The sequence below is a fragment of the Cynoglossus semilaevis genome, chromosome 15 (genome assembly GCF_000523025.1).
Source record: "Cynoglossus semilaevis isolate Cse_v1.0 chromosome 15, Cse_v1.0, whole genome shotgun sequence".
In the NCBI taxonomy this organism is placed as follows: domain Eukaryota; kingdom Metazoa; phylum Chordata; class Actinopteri; order Pleuronectiformes; family Cynoglossidae; genus Cynoglossus; species Cynoglossus semilaevis.
In genome coordinates, this window is record NC_024321.1 from 1,449,422 (window position 1) to 1,472,442 (window position 23,021).

Consider the following 23,021-nt stretch of genomic DNA (forward strand, 5'->3'; position numbering starts at 1 on the left):
GATGTGAGGGGGTGGGGGGGGGGGGGGAACAAGCAATAAGAGAGTTGAATAGTATACAAAAAACACGAGATTTACGCCTCTATTTTTATTACTCATTTCTCGTTTGCAATAAAGCTGAGTCTCACCAAGCTGCTCGTGTTGCCTTGTATGATTTCTCTGACGCTCACAATCTGAGATTGGGGGTTCACCAGGGATCCGTATTTGATCCATTCAATTTCGAAATGAAGTGACATGGGGATCGTACAGCTCTGTGCATCCTGCAGACAACAGAGCGATGAACAACATTTGTACCTTATATATGTTATAATATATTGCAGAAACATTATTTATACATTACGGAGTAGTTACATCTACACCAGGCATGGCCAAACTACGGCCCGGGGACCAGATGCGGCCTGTTTGACTTTTTATTCCGGCCCTGCCAAACTTGTCCAATTTTTTGATTTTCATTATACTTCTGCGTTTTTCCCTGCAATGTCTGCATTTCCCCAATAGATGGCGTAGAAAAGGCTAAAAGCATTTTAGCATTTTAAACTTTGTTACATGTCATTTGTCTTTACGCTCCATCTATGTGCTCCTGACCCGGCCCGCCAGTCACATTTTCGGACCCATTGTGGCCCGTGGGTCAAAACGTTTGCCCACGCCTGATCCATACAGTCTACCGTTTTCTTACCCCAGGACTGAAACCATTTTTCAGTTGCACCCAGTCCAGTGGATTGTTCTGAGGTGAGTTTCCAAAGGAAGCCAGATATTCCGGGTAGTTTGGACCTCTTAATATATCCAGGAGCTGCTGGGAGACCAGTGAGCAGTTTGACACATCCGCAAGTCTGCGGAAGAACGTGACAAGTCAGCATCCCATATTCCCCCCCCCCCCCCCCAAAAACACAGTGATTGGTGCGTTGAGGTTTGATGCCTTAATACACAGCCGGACACAGCATCTTGACCGAACAGGATGGGGGAACGTCGATGCGGTCCTCTCAGGCAGTCCTGGTCCTCGGCGGTGGCCAGAAGAGACAGCGTTTCTCTAGGGTTCACGCTTCTGACAATTCCAGTGAAAATGGCTAAGGACAAATCATTTCTCAGAATGGATGGATTGATCAATCGATCGATCGACAACTGCTCTCAACTTTCGCTACCGATGTCTCTTTTTGCGCTCCACGCACGCAGCCATTCACAGACAGACATGCGCTACTAGCGTAACACACAGTAGCCTACCAGAAAAGTCATTGATCGCTAGCGGTATGAACTTCGTTAGCCCGTAAAAATCCATAAATTAGTCGCATTATTGTCAAAGACACAGGGTTCAAAGCGACCCACCCGAGGGTCGCGACCCAGTCTTTGGGAAACAATGAGATAGGACATTGCTTTACTTACATTACTTTGAGCGATTAAAACAACAAACGTTAATAATGTCTTTAGGAGTACTGTGCAAAAAAAAAAAAAAAAAAAGGATATTCTGATGTTTTCGATCCAGACACAAGGGGCAGTCCAACCACATAACCTGGATTTCCACTGAACCGGACAACATCTGGCAACACGTCCTGCTGTTTGACAGAACCAACAAACATTTGACATTTTTTTTTGTTTATATTTTAACTGATTCTTTCCATTCCCTTCTTTACCTGGATATAAGAAATATGAAACTCCTGTTTCAGGGGCAGTGACGACTCTTGGACAAATCCCAGCACTAAAGACACGGCGACGCTCCTTATCTCACCGGCTGAACTGTATTTGATCAAATACTCAGCCTGCGAAGGCAAACAAAAATGTAAATGTAGTAAATGATCAAACAAAAGATTTAAAAAATGAATTACAGACGTAATGTTTTTTACACGTTAAATGTACGGTTGTCTTTGGACCGACGGCTCACCTTCAGCACCACGTTTGCACACGTGTCTGCGTTCAAGAGAACCGGACTCAGACTTTCTCCTTGACTCATTTCCGACTCAGTCTGAGTCCCACTAACGGACTCAACTATGACTGCAGCTCGTACCGCTGGAACCACCTGCAGTGACACACACGCCGACTTTTTAAGGAGTTTTTGCACGGTTCCCATTTACACTACCAAGCTAATTCATGTACGCCACACGTCGATACATCATCTGGTTGAAGAGGAGATTCAGAATCATTTCAATCATTTCAGTCGACAAGTGGTTACTCATTACCCTTGTGAAAGGTGACCGTTTTACTTCATTCTTTGTGAGAATCGTGGTCCGTTTGCTAAATTCTCGTCTTTCCTGTTTTCACGTTGCGGCATTTAACCTCAAACTTCGAGTGTGAAGTTGCAAGCAGACACGCGTGTTCATGTGTCCTCCGGATTGCAAAAAAAAAAAAAAAAAGTCAGGTTCTTGCTTCATTTTTTGTTTAGGTAGAAGCTCAATAGAAGCAACAGTCAACAAGCACGAGAGACAAGGAAGAAAAAGACTTATCGCGACTTATACTCAGGTGGGACTTATATATTAAAATACATAATTAACGTAGAAAATATGAAATAATTGTGAAAATAAACGAACATGTACATTTTCAGTGGTACAGGAGTAGCAGATACCGGCACACAAGCCTAGAGTGCCCTCTAGCGGCTGTCAGTGTGAAAATAACAAATGTGAAATTATATAGTAGCCCCTCGCTATTTCGCGGTTTATCTTTCGCGGAGTCACGACTTGGCGGGTTTTTGAAACTGCATATATAAAATATACTGTATCCCGTATATTTTATTTATACATAGAATTGCTTCTTCTTATTAACTATTGATTACTAACTTAATACTTACTGCTGCGTCTTTATTTTTACCCTGCAAAGTAAAAAAAAAAGAAAAATAGTTAAGGTTTCGTACATGACTTTAAATCTTACGGAATTGCCAAAATAGTGACAAAATTGTTGCTGGTGACTGTGCGTAAGTGCAGAAGAGCGCAGAGACAACTTACAGAAAACAGCTGGATGTTACTGTACGTGTCCATGTTAAGGGCAGCCATGGACTCGCAGTCTTGCTCCATGACCACACGCCTGGAACACACTCGCCTCTCGTCTTTTAAAAAAGCTGTCCAGGCCAAAAGTCATATGATGAAAAAAAAACGTACGTACAGGTGAACAAGATTTGTGAAAGGTTCGTTACGTTTTTTTTTTGCCATAATTCATAATGCCTTCTGAAGGGTTCGTAAAGGGTTAACAGAAACGTAAATAATATAAAAACGACTGTGACAGACGAGGGACCACTGTGGTCGCTCTGTAGCAGCGCAGACTTTATTATAGGGCAATTGAATGCTTTTTAAGCTTCAACGTGGGACACAAAAAAAATGACTTGGTGGGCCAAAAATTGGGCTGCGGACCTCGCGTTTGTTCACTCCAAAACTACAGTACGAATAGTAGCTACCTGCAGGACTGGCTTCTACACATTCAGTCGTGACACCGGGAGCTGGCAGCGTGAACATCTTTCGTTCTCCACTTTGCCCTGCTGTCTCCATTTGATCGCCAAACTGAAACAAACAAAAAAAAAAAACAAAGTCCTTTTAATAATTAAGAAAAACAACATAATAATAAATAAAGATATTTAGAAATACCAAAGGTACCTGGTATCCGTTTGATTCATGTAGCATATCAGTAGCCATTTGGCCACTGTTTACCTCTGAGCCAAAAGCAAAGCTAGTAAATTTTTGAAATAGTGAATCAAAGTTGCTGTCAGTTGGAAGAGCTGGTGAGGGGTGAGACAATCCATCGAAACCTGTATGAAGACACATATAAACAAATGCAGATATAGGGAAGGTGGAAAGGTTTAACAGACAAATAATAGACCTCTCTGGATTTTGATGGTATATGTTCAGCTTTTTAATCCGGCCCGCCAAACTTTTTTAAATGATATAAATGATTTCTATTATCATTATACTTCTGCCTTTTCCCTGCAATACCCATGTTTCCCCAATAGATGGTGTAGAAAATGATAAAAGCATTTTAGCTTTTTTCCTTTATACATATATAACCTTTATATATGTATGTACAATACAATTTGATTATTGACGTGACGCCCGTAACTTACGGTTTTGGGACTGAATGCAGAACACATTGTTACTGGTCTCCTTCCTGACAGACGACTGTACCTCTGAGTGTCCATCTACGGTTGTGGCCAAAGAATAAGATGCGACAGCGGAGCTGCACAGCTGCTTGTTTCCACTGTAACACAAAGGATGTGGAGTGCTTATACAGAACAAAACCCAGCATTGAGGACATGCAATTCTAGTACTAATGCGGTCTATTTAAATGTCTTGATAGTAAAGCTTAATTCAAATCTGGTCATTAATACTGTATATGTAGTTTTGTGTAACACAGTCACACAAAACTATTATTATTGTTCATGAAAAAAATGGCAGATGATGTATCTCTAGCTGATTGTATCACAACAAGCCACTTATCGGTTCTCAGCCTACCATGTCAATCAGCACCGGCAACTAACCTGACGGTTTGCACTGTGCAGCTGGTGAACAAAGCCACTTCCTCTCCACAGTCCTCATCACAGCAGCAGTTTATGTCACACGCACTGCCTTGCACATCACAGGGACACAACCTGCCAACTAACACACAACACGAAGCTAGAAGTTAGAGAACGTCCCCGAATAGAATAGAATAGAAATATTTAATAGGAAATTTAAATAACATTGTAAATCATTTTTTTAAAAACAACCGAGGCTACTACTCTCTTTGTAACATTTGTAAACATGTTGCAGTAAATATTATGGTCTTGCTATAAAGTCTTTTTATTTAACGTGATGTAAACTACTAATTACCCCCGCCTCTGCCCGTTGACCCAGTAGATAATGGATGGATGAACTATGAATAGGAGCATCTCACCGTCAGTCACAGGTGTGAGGAGTTGACCGGACACAGGGAGCGGTAAGTCTCCTGCCGTTGGTTGGACGGGCTCCTCAGAATTTCCTGCAATTGTAGTCGGTACTGTATAGTCGGGTGTCGCTGTATTAGTGTCCGTAAAGTTATCTGTGACATTCTGGTCACCGGACGTTACATTGAAATTCGGGTCTGTTTGGTTTCCATCCGCATTCACAATACTGAAAGACAATAACGCACATATTAATAAAAACCAGGGAGCAGTTTCTCTGGTCGCCATGTTTGTTTAACAGTTGCTATGGTTCTCCTCTTTTTTTTTCCTTCTCATTTACGTTCTTGCTACGCCTAAAAAAATCTTTAGTGCCATCTAGTGTTCTGGATCAGAATACACTGGATGAAATCGGGTGTCCTGTTAACGCAGCCGACATAGCATGACCCATGTTTAAGTTACGAAGAGTAAAATATTTATTTGATATTTTTCTTCCTTAATAATATGTTTTTTTTATTTCTGTGCAGCCCGGGACCAAATGACCCACGAGGGGGTCTAGATTTCCCAGTCGACATCTTGTCAAGCTGAAGTCTAAAAGTTTAAAATAAAGCCAGTAGGTGGTAGTGTTGCAACACACGGCGTACAGATCTGCCAATAAGGCGACGAGAGAAGTGAGACTGAGGCCTACTCTTGCTAAAGATGTCTTCTCTGTAACATGAAAAGAACGTTTGAATACAGAATCACATTTATTCTTGTGTTATCATTTATGTAGAATTTTACTATCTCGAATTCATTCGTGCAGCGACAGAAACACAGGATGACTACAAAAATTAAAGGTGAGTAGTAATGTTATTATTGTGCTATTGCTAATGCTAACGCAAATGCTAAAGTATACACAAACTGTCAGTCGGTATTTTTAAATTACATATCCTTTGTTTAAACATAGATATATCGTTTGTTTTCATTTCGCAATCTATTTATAAAATGAATCTAAATATTTAATTTTCGAACAACATACTTTTGTATAATAACAGAAAATGCGTATTTATTAAAGGTCAGAACCAACTCCTGACAGGAATTAGCTTCTATTTAGTCAAAAACGTTGTGGACCAGTATGTGTCAGGAATTGTTTTTCATTGGCATTCTTTTTCTTTTTCTTTTGTTAATACAAAGGCTCAGATCAGACGAAGATACTTCAATTACCAAAACGTATTTGATTATTGAAAATTTTTAAGTTTTTAAGCAGAAATACATGGACACAACATGACAAACACAAACCTTAATAGTCTGTTGTCATCACTTCATCCGTATTTTGTCATTTCATAAATTTCAAAGCTTAGAAATCCGACAATGTCAATATAAATTACGTTTTGTCATTTTTTAAATAGAATATTAAATTTTCATATCTTTAACCATGATAAAACTTTAAAAAAAAAAGGATAACCACTTTATCACGAATCACTCACACCTTCAGGTTAAGTGTAATACTTTGTTCATGATGTTTTGTTATTCTAGTTGGAAAGGTCGGCTCCAAGAATAAGGAGGATGCTCCTTACGAATTGGAGAGCCAGTTTGTCCTCCGGCTACCCTCGGTGAGTTTCTATAGATATACAGTATCTATTCTTAACTGTGCATTACGGGCATCAGTGTTAGAACCTAAAGGCTGTTTCACTCGTGCTAAATTAATTTCATTTGCAGGAATATGCGTCCACAGTGAGGAGGATCGCTCAGTCTAGCAGCATGAACATGAAGGACAGACTCACCATTGAGCTGCACCGTAAGATGCATATTCTGTAAAATGGTGGCATTTAGATTTCATAGTGTGGGTTACTTTATGTGCTGAAGTTTATGTTGTAGTTAAATATTTGCAAGTGAAGCAGTTATTGACTGCTATTGACTTTTTCTTTGGTTCGTAGCTGATGGCCGTCATGGTATTGTTCGTGTGGACCGCGTACCATTGGCCTGTAAGCTGGTGGACCTGCCCTGTATGATCGAGTCTCTGAAAACTGTGGACAAGAAGACATTTTACAAAACTGCTGACGTCTGTCAGGTGGAGTTCAGTCACCGTTCTCGTGTTTTTCCTAGTTTGTTTAAGTGAATGGAGGGAAAAATAAGTTGTTGTTGTTGTTGTTGTTGTTGATGGTTTAGATGCTGGTGTGCTCGCTCGATGGGGACCTTTACCCTCCTTTAGAGGAGCCAACTGGCACAGACCCAAAGAGCAAGAAAAAGGACAAAGACAAGGACAAGAAGTTCGTCTGGAACCACGGCAGTAAGTGATCAAACCTAGAACCAGAGTGAAACTTGGATGAGGTTGTTTCGCAGGTAAAGATTTAAACGGCTAATCCAGTGATCCACTGCAGTGAGTGGATTTTAACACCTTAACTATTAGAAATATGTTAAATTACAGTTAGTTCAGTTTGTTATGATGGGTCACAGTTGCTTTGTGGCCTGCGACTGATGAGTGGATTTTAACACCTTAACTATTATTAAAATATGTCTCGTAGTGTCTTTATTTATGCGGATGTTTTTGTCGGTCAGTTACATGTCCTTTGAAGAACACGCGCAAGAGAAGATTTCGAAAGACAGCAAAAAAGAAGGTTTGGATTTTTTTTTTTTTCTAGGATGCTTTATCAATGTCGTGACTTCTTCCTCGTCCAACATCTCGTCTCATGAGCTTTCACCTTTTGTCCTGCTCCCTCCCTCCTCCTTACTCTCCTGTAGTACATAGAGTCCCCAGATGTGGAGAAGGAGGTGAAACGTTTGCTGAGCACAGATGCTGAGGCTGTCAGCGTTCGTATCCTTTACATCAAAGTTTACGGCACGGTTTGTGGCACCAGGATTGTCGTCGCTTTTGTTAGCTCTTAGTTTCTAAGTTCACATTTTTGTGATTTGCTTTGGTAAAACATTTTTTAAAAATCCTCAATTTAAGTAAATTATATTATTTCAGTTTCAAAAAGAAACAATTTCTTACTGGTTAATTTAATCTCACATCCAGGCGAAATATATTACGTGTTGAGGTACATCTTTTAAGATGATGTCCAGGCGAAATATATTACGTGTTGAGGTGCATTTTTTAAGATTATCTTTTTATCATATTACACACTTTTAATAATTCCAACAAGAATTGAATTCCTTAACCCCATGACCTTCAAGGATGGGAGATCATCGCAGAAGATGAGTCCAAGGAAACGGATCAACACGGATCCTTGGGAAACCAAGACTCCTCACCTGGAACCTCGGGGCACAAGATGGGTCACGGTTCCTTAGGTTTGTTACAGATGTACTTTGTTCATTTTGTACGGTAGAACAATAGTGGGACAAACCAAGGTGGTCCATCTGTTCTCTTACATCTATCATTCAGCAGCAAAGTACTTCTTTCTTTCCGCCACTGAAAGTCATTGAAACTCCCCACTGTTTCCAATCTGAAATTGCAGCACAGCGCGACGAGCTGAGGGAGATCTTCAATGATCTCAGCAGCTCCAGTGAAGACGAGGAGGACGATGGAGACCGACACGAGGATGAGGACCTCAACATCATGGACACGGAGGACGATCTGGTCCAACAGCTGCAGGACAAACTCAACCAGTCAGATTCTGCTCAACACGAGAGCGACGGGAACAGCCAGATAGGTGAGTTCGGTTTGCAGAAGTGTTCGCGAAAACGCGAACCGAAAAGCTGTGGTTGCGGAATGTGCCGTCTCAGTCAGTATTTTAAGTCTTTGTTACTGTGTGAATGTCTCCCTCAGTGATGGAGTATCAGGTTCAGATCAACAACGTTAAGACCAAACTGCAGGACACGCGGGCAAGAAAGAAACAGCAGGAGGAGCTAATTATGAAGGTGGAGAATCAGGCTCTGAAGGTAAACTGGGAAAACAGGTTTCAGGTCTGGTTTCAGAACTTTCTTCTAGAATCTTCTAGAACTTTGTTCCTGTTCTTTCATAGAACCGGTTCCAGGCGTTGTTAAATGAGATCATCCAACAGGAAGAACGTGAAATGGAGCAGGTGAAAAGCTTTTTATTTTAGTATACATATATATACATACATACAGTAAATATAGAGTATATATTCTTTTAATGTAATGTATATTGTTGACAATGTATCATATTTATAATAATTGTTTATAAATTATTATTTTACTGTTATGTTTTTTTTCTTAATTCATGAATTTGAATTGAATTTGCTTCCTTTTAAATCATCATTTGACTTACTCCCAGTGAAGGTCATTCCTAATCCAGTAGATTATGTTCATTTATAATCCAGTGGATTATATTTTTAATCTATAAAAAACTGAGGAAAATTCAAAAATTAAAATTCTAAAATTTTAACTCATTCATTAACTTAATTTTTTTTTTTTATTTCAACAGTTGGCATCTCTGCAAGAGCAGCTGGACTCGCTGATCGAGAAGTGACCACGAGAGGCCGTAGTGGCGTCACGTTCAAAGCACGTCGTCGCTGTTGTTATTGTCCATTTCCTTTGTATTTCTTCTCATTAGATTTTTTTTGTTTTCATAGGTGAATCATTTTGTTAGTTGTTTTCTTTATTACTAAATGTAAGTAATTCAAAAGCAAAGTGAAATGTTTAAACAGTTGCGTGTCCTTTCACTGATGTTGACAAATTCATCTTCATCAGATCAGCTCATCAACCAAATAAACAAAAAACCTCTCACCTTTTGTAAAAAACGTTTGCAGTTTTCGTTTCATTTTTTATCAGAAATTAGAGTGTATTATTATTAGGATTTTAGCAATGAACTGAACTTCGCCGCATCATGTGACTGTGAAGATGATGTCGGTGATCTCCAATCTCCTGGCCTTGTCTCGCAGAGGAAACGCCAATCACAGGAGCAGGTGAGAGATTAGCTCCTCAGATTAAGGTAGTCATCGCCAAATCCTGTAATCCTGCCATCTGTCACAGAGCAACAGACAAGACAAGAAAAGATTCTGCAGAGGGTGGAGAAGACAAACCTTATAGAATCTTCATCTTTTCACCTGAGCATGGAGGAGACATATCTGCTCAAACATCCAGGAGTCAAGAAGAAGATCCTGGCTGGAGGCCGAGGAACTCTTCCTCATTTTCCACCTGGAACAAAGGTAGTTTAATTCATCATGCAACTCTCTGTGTGTCAGCTAGGAAAAAAATATTTTTTATAGGATTAAATCTCCAGGTTTTTCCCCAGTCCAATTGTCTAATCATAAATCATAGTTAAACGTATTTCTGACTGGAATATTGTGCGGCCATAGCTAGTGTTTCATTTCCAGACTCTCCTGGATGACTTTGAGCGAACAGTGATTGATGACAGTCGACAAGTCGGCCAACCCGCTGAAATCTTTGTGGGGAAAATGTTCAAGTTGGAAGTTTGGGAGACGCTGCTGATGTCCATGAGGATTGGAGAGGTGGCGGAGTTCTGGTGCGACGACATTGTGAGTTAGGTTTCATTAAATTTGATAGGTAGAATAGAGTAAAACTGAAACAGTAGTTATATACTGTTACATGAATAACATTGCATATTATAAAAAAAAAAAATGACGTCCCTTTTCTCCCAGAAAGCTACAAAAATATAATTGTACACAAATCACACAAAATTTGTGTGATTTTTTTTTTGCAAAATAAAACGTTTTCAGTCCTAATTCTCAGTGAATACAAGAATAGGTTTAAGATATAGAAACATAAATATGCTTGCCTAAATAAAAGCTCAGGCTAGCTGCCTTTTTCTCCTCCCCGCCGTAAAGGTGCTCATTTAAAAAAAACAACAACAATGAAACTGGGTTTTTCTTGTTTTAAAAAAATAACATTGTTATTTTATGTAATATACAAATCACATAACAAGGGTGGTGCATGCAAGGAGGCGGATCACTGACAGTGTGGGTGTGGAGTCCTCCGACATGATGTTCGTTGCGTCTTTCATTAACTCGAGTGCTTTAGCTGTTTCCTCAGCATTTGAAATGGAAACGTTTTAGAGATGGGATTAATGGCTCTCTGGAGGGAGCCGGATCTTTGGGATCTGTTCATTTCAAAAGAGCCATTCAAAAGACCGGCTCATTTGGCTCATTTTTATATTTATTCACTTAATTCATTTTGTCCTGGAAATAATCACAGGGAGGAATGATGGGCGGAGATTTGGATCAGAATAAATTCAAACTCAGATTTCCCACCAATATTTGAGTTTGAATTATTCTGAAATACTGACTATAGTTTCATTTGACATGTTTGGACAAGGTTTTAAAGTCTGATATAGAGTCACTGTAAATATTCCACTGCCATAATCCCTCTGAGTTGACAGTGAGATCACTATTCATCACTATGTATACAGTGTTTGACTTATGTTATTCCTGCAACACCTAAACACAACGCTAAATACACAATAATAAACAAAGCAGGCTACAATGTTTACAAAGTTCCATGTAAAAGGCTTTTAGTGCAAAATCAGCTTTTAGTGCACAATCTCCACACAAGAACATTTTTAACAATACAAAAAAATGTGCATACAGCCCACTACTACTACTACTACAAACTGTACAATGGACTTATAAAACTATATACATTCGTACATATATACAAATACACAGAAATACAAATGCCTTACATTTACATATTTACATTTTACAATACATTTAGCAGTCTCTTTTCATCCAAAGACACAATTTGAGTCAGTCAGTCAGTCAACAGTCAAGCTTCAGTCAACACTCAATGTGAGTAACAATGTTTCAAACAGTTAAATAGCAATAAAGTGCAACAGTGGTAAACACCCCCTGCCCTTATAGACCCTCGCAACGGCTGAGGAACAACTCCCAACAAAACCCTAATAGGGAAAACAAAAGGGAGAAACCTCAGGGTGAAAGACAGAGGAGGGGATCCTCACCCAGGACGGGCAGGCGGGCAGTAGCAAAACAATGATTTCAATGATTAGTCAATCAACAATCCAGCTACAGTCAACATACAAAATACAAACAATAATAATAAATAGTAATAAATAATAATAAATAGTAAAAGTACAGTTATAGTCATAGTAGGTCCTTGACATTTTAAATGTGTGCATTTAACCAACCCTGAGAATAAAAAGGGTGTGGAGGTAGGTTACTGAGTGTAACTAGCTGTTACACCTTCCTGTCCAGTCCTCTGCAGCGGCCCAGGGTCCGCATGTGCAGAAGGACCTCTGGCACCGCGACTCTGGCGGAATACTGACTGACCCTCAAGATTCTCAGGTTCCTGGAACTCCATAAGGGCATGCTTGTGATGAACAGGCTCGGTTGGTTGTTCCCTGGCTTCTAGGAGGAAATCCGTAGCCACAAGCACCTGCTGAGGGAAAAAAGTAAATCAGGAGACATTGTTGTCTTAGCCACAATTCTTTGCATTTTGAATATTTATAGAATATTAATTAGTAACACTGTAGTGTTATTGATTGTCACCAGCACCAGATCTATTTTTTCCATGATGTCCCTGCAGTCCTCCAGGACTGTTTTTAATGGGGAAAAGTCAACAGTGACAACAGACTGGGGAATGCCAAAGGTTTTTCTTCTGTTGTCCTTCGTCCTATTCCTGGTTTCCCTGTGTTCTCTGAACAGCCTCAGAGCCACACATCCAGAAATCCTGTTCGTGTCTGGTCTTTGGACAGCCTGGCCGTGAATCATGAACAGTCTGCAAATAGATGACAAGATTTATATTGTAATTACATTACAAAACACAAATTTCAGTGACTGGTCAAAAGGATCCTGACAGGAGTGCAATCCCTTCGTCCTATTCCTGGTTTCCCTGTGTTCTCTGAACAGCCTCAGAGCCACACATCCAGAAATCCTGTTCGTGTCTGGTCTTTGGACAGCCTGGCCGTGAATCATGAACAGTCTGCAAATAGATGACAAGATTTATATTATAATTACATTACAAAACACAAATTTCAGTGACTGGTAATATCTCCGATATCTCGGAGATGGACAATGCTGTTATTGTCCGGTTGAGACCGAGAAGGTATCCTGCCAGGTCATCAACTGCCTCCCATCCTGGAATTCCTCTTCTTGTGTCACGCCGACTATCCTGTCAAATGACTAAGATGATTTCATATAAGAGATCCAAATTCAAGCAAACTGATTTAGGCACAGTGATCAAGACACCATAGTTTTGATGAACAAGCTGTTGCCACTTTACCCGGGTTGATGGGATCTGTCGAGGGTCCTGAAATGATGGACTATCAGGAGCATCAAGAGTCGATCCCTAAGAATTATTATTCATTAAGCGGGCTTGAGAGGGTTCTTGGCTGGGGAGGGAGGGTACTGGGTGCTGTTGAGCCTAACTGTTCAGCTGACTGAGAAAAACAGAAGCAGGTATATTTAAATTTTTTGAAAGAGACAATTCAAGCACAACAGCTAAATTTATTTTTTTTGAAAGTCTACAAAGTACACAAAATGCCATAATCAATTAAAACCACGTGAAAACCTAAGAAAGAAAAACACACCACAATGTGAAGATGAATGAGAGCAAGAGACCCGAGCTGTCTGTCAGGCGACAAATGAAACGAGTCTGCGAGAATTATTTTACAGTGTCGTGATCGTTATAGTCATGCAACAGTATTTCCTGCTCCACCGGAATGAAGCAAAATCTGTGCTCAGTTGAGACTTCATATGTAGTCGCTGTTTGCTCAGTGGTTTTATTTAAGGAATGAAACATAACCGGATCTCATTAAATGGCCTCTCCATTCTTCCCCCTTGCTCTCATTCTCTCACTCTTTCTCTCCCTAATTTCTGCCTAAGCTTGCCCATGTCCATGCCCATGGCTAGTCTATTTCCATGTATTTTATATCGTTGTCCATATCCATGACACTGTCTATATCAGGGGTTGGCAACCCAAAATGTTCTTAGCCATACTGGACCAAGAAAACAAATAAACAAAAAATCTGTCTGGAGCCACAAAAAAATTAAAAGCCTTATATAAACCTTATATGAGGGCAACACAGCTGTAGTTGTACATCTTACACTTACAGCTGTGTTATACACTGTGTATAAAACAACTATAGTGTGTTGCATTTATGAAATCAATGAACTGCTGACAGAATTTTGACAAAGAATTTTAATTCTGCATGTAACAAATACATTTTTGGCACATGGTTGATAGTCTGCAGGGGTCGACGTCATCTTCATCTTCACTGTAAGGGCGGGCATACACTTTACGACTTTAGTCCCGATCCCTAAGAATTATTATTCATTAAGAGCACTAAGAGGAAAATTAGTTGTGCACAAATTCCATGCTATACAAATATGAAATGCGTGCTTTGCGGGCTTGTGAGGGTTCTTGGCTGGGGAGGGATTTTCTGACACTCCGATTGGGTAGTGGACCCTGATCTCTGGTCTGTAGAAAATCTGTACTTACCCTTAGTGATGGGAAGACCGACTCTTCTTACTGGCTCGGATCCTTGACTCTCGAACAGTAAAATAAACCAGTCGTGAACGAATCATTTCATTCGTTTTAGAGCAGGTGGCGCTTTAGCCCTATTGTGGGCGCTGTAAAGAAGGCTGCGGACAGTAAACTGAAGGCAACATGGTTTGCTTCTACTGACAAAGTCTACAAAGTACACAAAATGCCATAAGCAATTAAAACCAAGTGAAAACCTGAAAGAAAGAAAAACACACCACAATGTGAAGATGAATGAGAGCAAAAGAGATCCGTGTCACGTGAATTTTTTAACGACTCTGTGAGAATATTATAGTCTAATATTACATTAATATAATGATAATTTTATATCATTATAGTCTAATATTATGTTACATACAGTCTAATATTAGTCATATTAGATCGGTGCAGGCAGAAAGATTAAATACACAAAAGAACACCGGTAATGGTAAATACCTGTATTGTGTAACCGATTTGGGAATGGAGACGGAGGATATTTCGACAGAAAGAAGGATGCTATGGCTTTCACGTATTGACCGTGCTAATTTCAACCCAGATCCAAGCAAAAGGCATTACAAAGTCTGTTCTGAACAATTCTTTTTCAGGTAATTACATAATATTTTTATGTAACTCATATGTTTAATTGTGACTTTTACATTAACACGCTGTATTATTGTGTTAATAAATACCGCAATATATACGTTGTCTGGCTAATTTTCAACTTTTTGAATAGCATGTCGCTAATAACCAGCGTTAGAGTTTTTAAATAAATCTTTATTGAACATTCTTAATAGAAAGGACAATCAGCAGGGGTAGACGTCATCTTCATGATTTTAGTCCGTTTTTGACCCGATTTCTGAGACGCACGACCTGGCGACGCTCGGCCCGATTTCCCGTTTCGTCGGGGCTGTTTTTCCGTGCAGTGTACAGGGTGTAACGATGGCCGATGATCGATGGACGGTCGGAAGAATTTCTGACATCAGAAATTTTGGTCGACCGACAAATTCCTTTGCAGGGTGGAAGCATAGTGATAGTAAGAATGATGCGGTGTTAGTGGTACTGTCCACAATAAACGTAATAAATAATAAATAAACAACAAACGTACTGTCCACGTTTATTGAGCCATCTCCGACTCCAGATGCGCCGACGCCTCTTCCTTTTCGAATTTTCAGCGCAGAGTATCGCAGCAATCATAATGGCGGCCTTCTTCATTTGGAATAGCACGTCGCTAATAACCGCCGCGGAGCTTTCAAATAAATCTTTGTTGAAAACTCTCAATAGAAAGGACAGTCTGCAGAGGTCGACGTCATCTTCCTCTTCACTGTAAGGGCGGGCATACACGACCCGATTTTTGAGACGCACGACCTGGCGACGCTCGGCCTGATTTCCCGTTTCGTCGTTCGTGTTTTTCCGTACAGGGTATAACGATGGCCGATTATCGATGGACGTTCGGAAGAATTTCTGACATCAGAAATTTTGGTCGGCCGACAAATTCCTTTGCACAGTGTAAGCAGAGCCCCGAGCGGACCACAGCATTTCTCCCTCAGTGCGCCTGCGCAAAGTGATAGTGATAATGCGCGGTGTCAGTGGCACTGTCCACAATAAACGTATTGTCCACGTTTATTGAGCCATCTCCGACTCCAGATGCGCCGACGCCTCTTCTTTTTCGAATTTTCAGTGCACAGTATCGCAGCAATCATAATGGCGGTCTTCTTCTTTTTGAATAGCATGTTGCTAATGACCGGCGTCGGAGCTTTCAAATAAATCTTTATTGAAAACTGTCAATAGAAAGGACAGTCTGCAGAGGTCGACGTCATCTTCCTCTTCACTGTAAGGGCGGGCATACACGACCCGATTTTTGAGACGCACGACCTGGCGACGCTCGGCCTGATTTCCCGTTTCGTCGTTCGTGTTTTTCCGTACAGGGTATAACGATGGCCGATTATCGATGGACGTTCGGAAGAATTTCTGACATCAGAAATTTTGGTCGGCCGACAAATTCCTTTGCACAGTGTAAGCAGAGCCCCGAGCGGACCACAGCATTTCTCCCTCAGTGCGCCTGCGCAAAGTGATAGTGATAATGCGCGGTGTCAGTGGCACTGTCCACAATAAACGTATTGTCCACGTTTATTGAGCCATCTCCGACTCCAGATGCGCCGACGCCTCTTCTTTTTCGAATTTTCAGTGCACAGTATCGCAGCAATCATAATGGCGGTCTTCTTCTTTTTGAATAGCATGTTGCTAATGACCGGCGTCGGAGCTTTCAAATAAATCTTTATTGAAAACTGTCAATAGAAAGGACAGTCTGCAGAGGTCGACGTCATCTTCCTCTTCACTGTAAGGGCGGGCATACACGACCCGATTTTTGAGACGCACGACCTGGCGACGCTCGGCCTGATTTCCCGTTTCGTCGTTCGTGTTTTTCCGTACAGGGTATAACGATGGCCGATTATCGATGGACGTTCGGAAGAATTTCTGACATCAGAAATTTTGGTCGGCCGACAAATTCCTTTGCACAGTGTAAGCAGAGCCCCGAGCGGACCACAGCATTTCTCCCTCAGTGCGCCTGCGCAAAGTGATAGTGATAATGCGCGGTGTCAGTGGCACTGTCCACAATAAACGTATTGTCCACGTTTATTGAGCCATCTCCGACTCCAGATGCGCCGACGCCTCTTCTTTTTCGAATTTTCAGTGCACAGTATCGCAGCAATCATAATGGCGGTCTTCTTCATTTTGAATAGCATGTTGCTAATAACCGGCGTCGGAGCTTTCAAATAAATCTTTATTGAAAACTCTCAATAGACAGGACAGTCTGCAGAGGTCGACGTGCCGTTTTCACCCGCACAGTGTGAGCTCTCTGGTCGTGTTCGATGATCGGACCGTACAGTGTGAATACATAAATCGTGAACTCCGTCCGTACATCACTCTTATCGTGTGTGATAAATCGTGAACTCCGTCCGTACATCACTCTTATCGTGTGTGATAAATCGTGAACTCCGTCCGTACATCACTCTTATCGTGTGTGATAAATCGTGAACTCCGTCCGTACATCACTCTTATCGTGTGTGATGGTATCAACGACAAGAGTTTCAGAAATCGTGCATTGTATGCCCCATAGTTCACGTGGGAGACCTGCTCACGTACAGTATGTATGTAGATCCGAAGATTGCCAAATACATGCCCCTCATGTTCATGTAAGTGTCGAGAATGGCAACCCATAGTTCGAACACGTTTGTCCGGTATAGAAAGGTTTTCAATATTACTTCATTTTCGATTCTTCGCAAGAACGGACCGGTCTCTTCAGCAGTGAAAGCAGATGACGTTCTGTTTTACTACAGGAACTTTCTTTTCCATGATATAAATTTGGCGCCACCTAAAGATATGTGGCGCCAAATTTCGAGCGCCAAAATTATGTTACAAGATTATCATCTTCAATTTATAATTATATTTAAAAAAGAACAAATAATAATAATAGAATAAAATATATATACAAATATAAATATAAAAATTTAATTAAATACTCGTTATTTTCCAAAGTCCAACAGAAGGACGAAAGAGCCATATGCGGCATGGAGGCGCGGGCTGGCAACCCATGGATCGTTGTTATCATCTATTTCCATGTCTTCTATATCATTGTTATCGTCTATTTCCATGTCTTCTATATCATTGTTATCGTCTATTTTCATGTCCCTGTCTTTGTCCATGTCTATGCCCATGTATGTAATCATGTTCCCATAGACATTGATATAATTAACATGGACATCCATTCCTTTAGCTAGAAGTTGTAATCACACTGACCTGTGTTGTGTCTCTGTGATAAGTCTCACTCGTGTCACCTTTTATAAACCTGGTATAAACGATACATACTAACTCCTCCCTTATTCAAGGAACTTCAAGGAAAGGTAAAACAGGTAAGGCAGTGGGAGTGCTGAATAGGTGACACACGAGCGGGAAAATGATCACAGACAATTATATTTTCTTCTCATGAACAAAAGACATAGGACAAATGAAAAAAAAAAAAGTTTGATTGTTATCGTCTATTTCCATGTCTTCTATATCATTGTTATCGTCTATTTCCATGTCTTCTATATCATTGTTATCGTCTATTTTCATGTCCCTGTCTTTGTCCATGCCTATGCCTATGTATGTAATCATGTCCCCATAGACATTGATATAATTAACATGGACATCCATTCCTTTAGCTAGAAGTTGTAATCACACTGACCTGTGTTGTGTCTCTGTGATAAGTCTCACTCGTGTCACCTTTTATAAACCTGGTATAAACGATACATACTAACTCCTCCCTTATTCAAGGAACTTCAAGGAAAGGTAAAACAGGTAAGGCAGTGGGAGTGCTGAATAGGTGACACACCTCTGTGAGGGGAAAGAGCGGGAAAATGATCACAGACGGTTATATTTGCTTCTCATGAACAAAAGACATAGGACAAATGAAAAAAAAAAAAGTTTGACGAAAAGACCCACGAACACTGGAATCATGTTAGACAATACGACATAATGATAATAATAATAAGAAGAAGAACAATAAAAAGTAAAAAATAAAGAAAAGTTGAACTCTCTGCGGAATAGTAAACCCTGAACAGAAAGTGAGGAGAGCCTTTCCACCATTGGTGCATTTCAATTTAAAAAAGACTTACACTAACTATATTAAGGACATCTCACCTACGAGCCAAGAGTTTCTTTAGTTTTTTTGGAGCTATCTGCTCCCATCTAGTGGAAGAGATTTGAATTGTTTTGTCTCACTTTCACATTGAGGAACACAAAAGAACATTTGTTAAAACAATTTATTTGCACTAAGCACAAAATACAACGCTGGGAGAAACGAGTGAGAATCCAAACTTATGCGAAATCTGGTGGAAGAAACGTCAGCGGATCACAGCCAATCTCAGCTTTTTAATGTGGTTCAAGTTTTATTCGCTTCTGTTTCCATGCATTGCTTGTTATTGTTTTTGTTATCGGCTACGTTTTCATGACAAGGAAAATAATGTACAACCAATGTTTTTCTTTCTCGTACTAGAAGTGAAATAATCTTTTTTTTTTTTATTTTATTTTCATCAACATTTTTAGCACACTGGTTTGTATCCCATCGTGTCCAAAGGCATGAGGTTAATAGCTGAAGGAAAAGACCCCTTGGAGGGTCAGAGACACATGTGTGGAATGGGAAACCTCTTTCATTATCATTCAACTGGATTCTCTGATCTGGATGAGCTGATGAAAAATCCTCAACCACTCATCTTCATCATGGAGCTGCTGCAGGTAAAAACAAAAAAAAACAAAGTTAGACAGTTGTACTTGCTAGAAAAAAAAAATCTCATAACATATAATCACTTTATATCCAAAGCTTACACTTGAAAATGCACACGGTTGCGGTCTATCTGAAGGAAGATTCTACATCTAGAGCAGTACAGGACCAAAAAAAAAAAAAGAAGAAAAAAAAAACCAATAATTCTATATTTTGTGCATTGAATGTTGGTTGTTTTTTTTCCTCCAGGTCGGAGATCCAATGTCCTACCACAGAGAGTCGTGGATGATGGAGAAGGATGAGAAGCTAACGACGGTACCGCTTCTTCACATGCAGGGAAACGCTCTGGTCAGACAGAGGCAGTTCAGAGAAGCGGCCAGTAAATACAAGGAGGCAGTTCTGCTGCTGAAAACGGTCCAGTCCAGAGTGAGTCCTGACCAAATAGGAGTCAACTGTAAATACATAAATCGAATGATCACAACCGAAAATATAAAATGCGATTGCAATGTGGCTTTAACTTTTATTGAAGATGTATGTATTTCTTTATTTTTCTCTCAACAATTTCTTATTATTGGGTTTTTTTTCTTTATGCATTGGAACACAACTAAATAAATTGACAATAACAAACTCTTTAGGCCGCATAGGAGCACAGGCTCTTACTAATGATCCTTCTTTATGGAGTTGAACGAGTTTTTTGTTGCACCCCAGCTTGCTCAGCAAAAAAAAAACACATCCAAATTGGAGATTTAGGTTAATTTTTAACCCTAAATTAACCATAGATATGAGTGTGAATGGCTCTTGGTCACCACATGTGGAATTATCCGTGGTGTACTTCACCTTTTTAGGACTGATTTCAGAGTTTTATTGAGTTACAATAAAATGCCTGCTCCTAAAAAAAAAAGAGAAAAAATTCTGTGTCTCAATATTAAGACCCTTCTCTTTTTTCTTCACGTGTTCAGGAGATGCCTGGTGATGTTGACTACATCAGCCTCGGTCGGATGATTGTTCCTCTGCAGCTGAATTACTGCCAGTGTTTGTTGGAGCTGGAGGAGTATTATGAGGTGGTGGAGGTCACCACTGAGCTGCTACACAAACACAAAGGTGAGGATTTTCAACCTGTTTCGAAGCTAAAAGCTCGACTTTGAGAGGCGGAGTTATTGATTTAGTAAGATGATAAGAAGATAACAGTATGTGAATTCTTGGTGGTACAGGAGTAGCAGATACTGGTACACAAGCCTAGAGTGCCCTCTTGTGGCTGTTAGAGTGAAGATAACAAACGTGAAATTATATATTTTAGGTATATATATTTTATATATTTAAGTCGCACTTGAGTATAAGTCGCAAACCCAGCCAAAGGATGAAAAAAAAAGTGCGACTTATTGTCAGGAAAATATGGTAGTTGTTGTTGTGTTACAGTAGTAGAATAATAGATGTTTGTTCAGTGTCATTTTTTTAAACGTCTGCCTCTTGTAATTGTGTTTCTGAGACAACCCTGAGCCCCTGTTGTCTTTTATGTGGTTTCTCCTACCTCAGACTGCGTAAAAGCTTATTACAAAAGGGCTAAAGCTCATGCTGCTGTGTGGAACGAAAAAGAAGCGCGTCAGGATTTCAACATGGTGGCTCAGCTGGATATCACTTTGGCCTCTCTGGTCAGGAAGGAGCTGAAGTTGTTGTCAGAGCGAATGAAAGAGAAATACTGGGAGGAGAAGGAACAATTCTGGAACAAACTGGAGAGGAAGGGCAGCAGACCTGATGATGAGGAGGAAGGTGAAGGAGGTGATGAAGCTGCGGATGAAGGAACGATCAGAGAAACACGAGTTGAGTCTTCGAAAACAGAGGGAAAAGACTGGCAGCAGATGCTGAGACTGGTGATGATTCTTCAAAAAGAGGGAAACTTCCTCATCAAAGAAAAACAATTCCAAGAGGCTTCTGAGAAATTTGGTGAAGCCTTAGAATATGTGGAGTTTCTTCAGAAAAAGGTATTACCATCAACAACACAGGGTTAATTCAGTGGTTCTTAATTTTTTTCTGTCATGTCCCCCCCTTGTGGACAGAATTATTGCCATTGCAGGGGAGTGTGGCTGGAATGAATGAAGTAAACATAACGAAGCATACTGTCCAAGACACTGGCAAAAAAACTGATTGGTTGAAGGTGGTGTAAAATGATATGTAAAAAATTAAAACATCTGATGATAATAATAATAACAATAATAATAATATTGCAGGAGGCCTTTATTTTTAATCAAATTAATCTGTGAAAATACCTCGTAGGTGCCAATAAAGAAGTTGCTACTACTGATAAAAATAAAATTATTTTGACACATCGTTCAAACGTCCTTATATGTAAATCATATTTTAATCCTTATCCAAATGAAACCATCCAAATTCATCTGTGTCTCGGCTTCACTTTCGCCTCGCTTTCTCTTTATTTGTAACCTTCTCTTCAGACCTCTTTAGCACTTCCTTTTCTCTCACACAGCCATCTGCGTACCCTCTTTTCTGTGTCCTCCACCTGAATCCATATGTGTCATCACTCTCTACAGCACGATCATGTCATCTGTCTGTGTCTTCCCTCTGCGTTCCCACAGGCAGGTGAGCAGGGAGAAGACTGGGAGTCTCTGGAGAAAGTAGGTCTTCCTCTGATATTGAACCTCAGTCAGTGTAAACTGGAGATGAAGGAGAACCAGGAGGTGGTGGAGCTGATGAACAAAGTGCTTAGGAAACACAAAGGTTTGTGTTTATCATCACTGAGTTTGAGAGTCATACTTTTTATGCTCTTTTCTTTCCTCCTAAATGTAGTTTTGGTTCCATTTTCATCTCCCTAGTATTTCTGATCTGTATCATTTCCTTTTGTTTCTACATTATTTTTTTTTTTCTGTAGGAAACTTAAAGGCCTTGTATCAGCGAGCACAAGCTCATGCTGCCCTGTGCCACCAAGATGAAGCTCGTCGTGACTTTGAAAGGTTGGAGAAATTGGATCCAAAGTTCAAACCTCTGGTCCGTCAGGAGCTCAAGTCATTAGGAGAGCGCGTTCGCTCGATGCACACCAGCCAAAAAAAGACATACTGGGATCTGACACAGGACAGATGGGGACCCGGAGGAAGCAAAACTAATGCTGAAGCCAAAAATGAGACAAAACAAAATGAGGTGGATGAAAATGCAGAAGAGAAAATGATCACAGAAGGAGAAAAGGCAAAGAATCAGACTGGTGCCGAAGATGAATCTGAGGAAGAGAAAATCAAAGATTGTGGAGAAAAGCAGGATGAGAAAGTATAAAACATTATATATATATAACATAATACAAAACATAAATTCATACATACAAAAAACATTGCAAGACAAAGCAGTCTATTAGAATGTTATGTCCAATTTATTCATTTCTGATGATAACATAAATGGAAGATACATGGAAGATATACCAGAAAAAAAAAAAAACAATGTAAACAACAAAAACACGTAAACAAAGAAAATCCAAGGGAACATAATTGATTGAACAGAAACGAAAATGTGAATATTTCAACATTTTTATCTCACACAATCAATTAGGAGTAATGTTAGTTTGTT

General features: G+C 40.0%; 3 protein-coding genes and 2 long non-coding RNA genes across 8 annotated transcripts in view; 2 read left to right on the plus strand and 3 right to left on the minus strand.

Annotated features, from left to right (window-relative positions):
* tctn1 (tectonic family member 1) overlaps window positions 1-5,311 on the minus strand; it is a 6,361-nt gene extending 1,050 nt beyond the window's left edge. Inside the window, exons 1-13 of one of the 3 annotated variants that reach the window (XR_003051944.1) lie at window positions 4,840-5,309; window positions 4,445-4,562; window positions 4,031-4,164; window positions 3,567-3,718; window positions 3,371-3,473; window positions 2,925-3,037; window positions 2,771-2,791; window positions 1,871-2,005; window positions 1,623-1,748; window positions 1,456-1,544; window positions 914-1,051; window positions 674-827; window positions 31-257 (exon numbers count right to left, since the gene is read on the minus strand). Coding sequence is in view for 2 of the 3 variants with exons in the window: in XM_025063090.1 (XP_024918858.1) it covers window positions 93-257; window positions 674-827; window positions 914-1,051; window positions 1,456-1,544; window positions 1,623-1,748; window positions 1,871-2,005; window positions 2,771-2,791; window positions 2,925-3,037; window positions 3,371-3,473; window positions 3,567-3,718; window positions 4,031-4,164; window positions 4,445-4,562; window positions 4,840-5,113 (1,722 nt within the window). In the remaining variant the exon portion in view is untranslated. Of the gene's footprint in view, window positions 1-30; window positions 258-673; window positions 828-913; window positions 1,052-1,455; window positions 1,545-1,622; window positions 1,749-1,870; window positions 2,006-2,770; window positions 2,792-2,924; window positions 3,038-3,370; window positions 3,474-3,566; window positions 3,719-4,030; window positions 4,165-4,444; window positions 4,563-4,839 lie in introns of all 3 variants that reach the window. The other 2 variants (XM_025063090.1, XM_017039588.2) reach the window with 2 other exon arrangements.
* Window positions 5,312-5,378: 67 nt separating this feature from the next.
* On the plus strand, window positions 5,379-9,501 carry taf7 (TAF7 RNA polymerase II, TATA box binding protein (TBP)-associated factor). Its single transcript, XM_025063092.1, has 12 exons — window positions 5,379-5,658; window positions 6,338-6,414; window positions 6,521-6,599; window positions 6,739-6,872; window positions 6,971-7,091; window positions 7,361-7,419; window positions 7,544-7,616; window positions 7,976-8,089; window positions 8,257-8,451; window positions 8,568-8,680; window positions 8,764-8,823; window positions 9,186-9,501. Exons 1-12 carry the CDS (start codon window positions 5,640-5,642, stop codon window positions 9,228-9,230), a joined length of 1,089 nt encoding a protein of 362 aa, XP_024918860.1. The 5' UTR covers window positions 5,379-5,639; the 3' UTR covers window positions 9,231-9,501.
* Window positions 9,502-11,205: 1,704 nt separating this feature from the next.
* Window positions 11,206-12,539, minus strand: LOC112488157 (uncharacterized). Of its 2 annotated transcripts, none has more exons than XR_003051946.1 (2): window positions 12,232-12,539; window positions 11,206-12,112 (listed from the first exon to the last, which is right to left on the minus strand). It is a non-coding gene; the product is annotated as an uncharacterized LOC112488157 (long non-coding RNA). The 2 variants fall into 2 exon arrangements; XR_003051947.1 differs by having other exon boundaries at window positions 11,206-12,115.
* Window positions 12,540-14,862: 2,323 nt separating this feature from the next.
* LOC112488156 (uncharacterized) lies at window positions 14,863-15,634 on the minus strand. Its single transcript, XR_003051945.1, has 2 exons — window positions 15,303-15,634; window positions 14,863-15,204 (listed from the first exon to the last, which is right to left on the minus strand). It is a non-coding gene; the product is annotated as an uncharacterized LOC112488156 (long non-coding RNA).
* Window positions 15,635-18,528: 2,894 nt separating this feature from the next.
* Window positions 18,529-23,002, plus strand: LOC103390533 (aryl-hydrocarbon-interacting protein-like 1). Its single transcript, XM_025063091.1, has 6 exons — window positions 18,529-19,471; window positions 19,707-19,883; window positions 20,417-20,558; window positions 20,991-21,436; window positions 22,046-22,187; window positions 22,339-23,002. The coding sequence occupies exons 1-6, from the start codon at window positions 19,316-19,318 to the stop codon at window positions 22,731-22,733; spliced, it is 1,458 nt and encodes a 485-aa protein (XP_024918859.1). The 5' UTR covers window positions 18,529-19,315; the 3' UTR covers window positions 22,734-23,002.
* The last annotated feature ends 19 nt before the right edge of the window (window positions 23,003-23,021 follow it).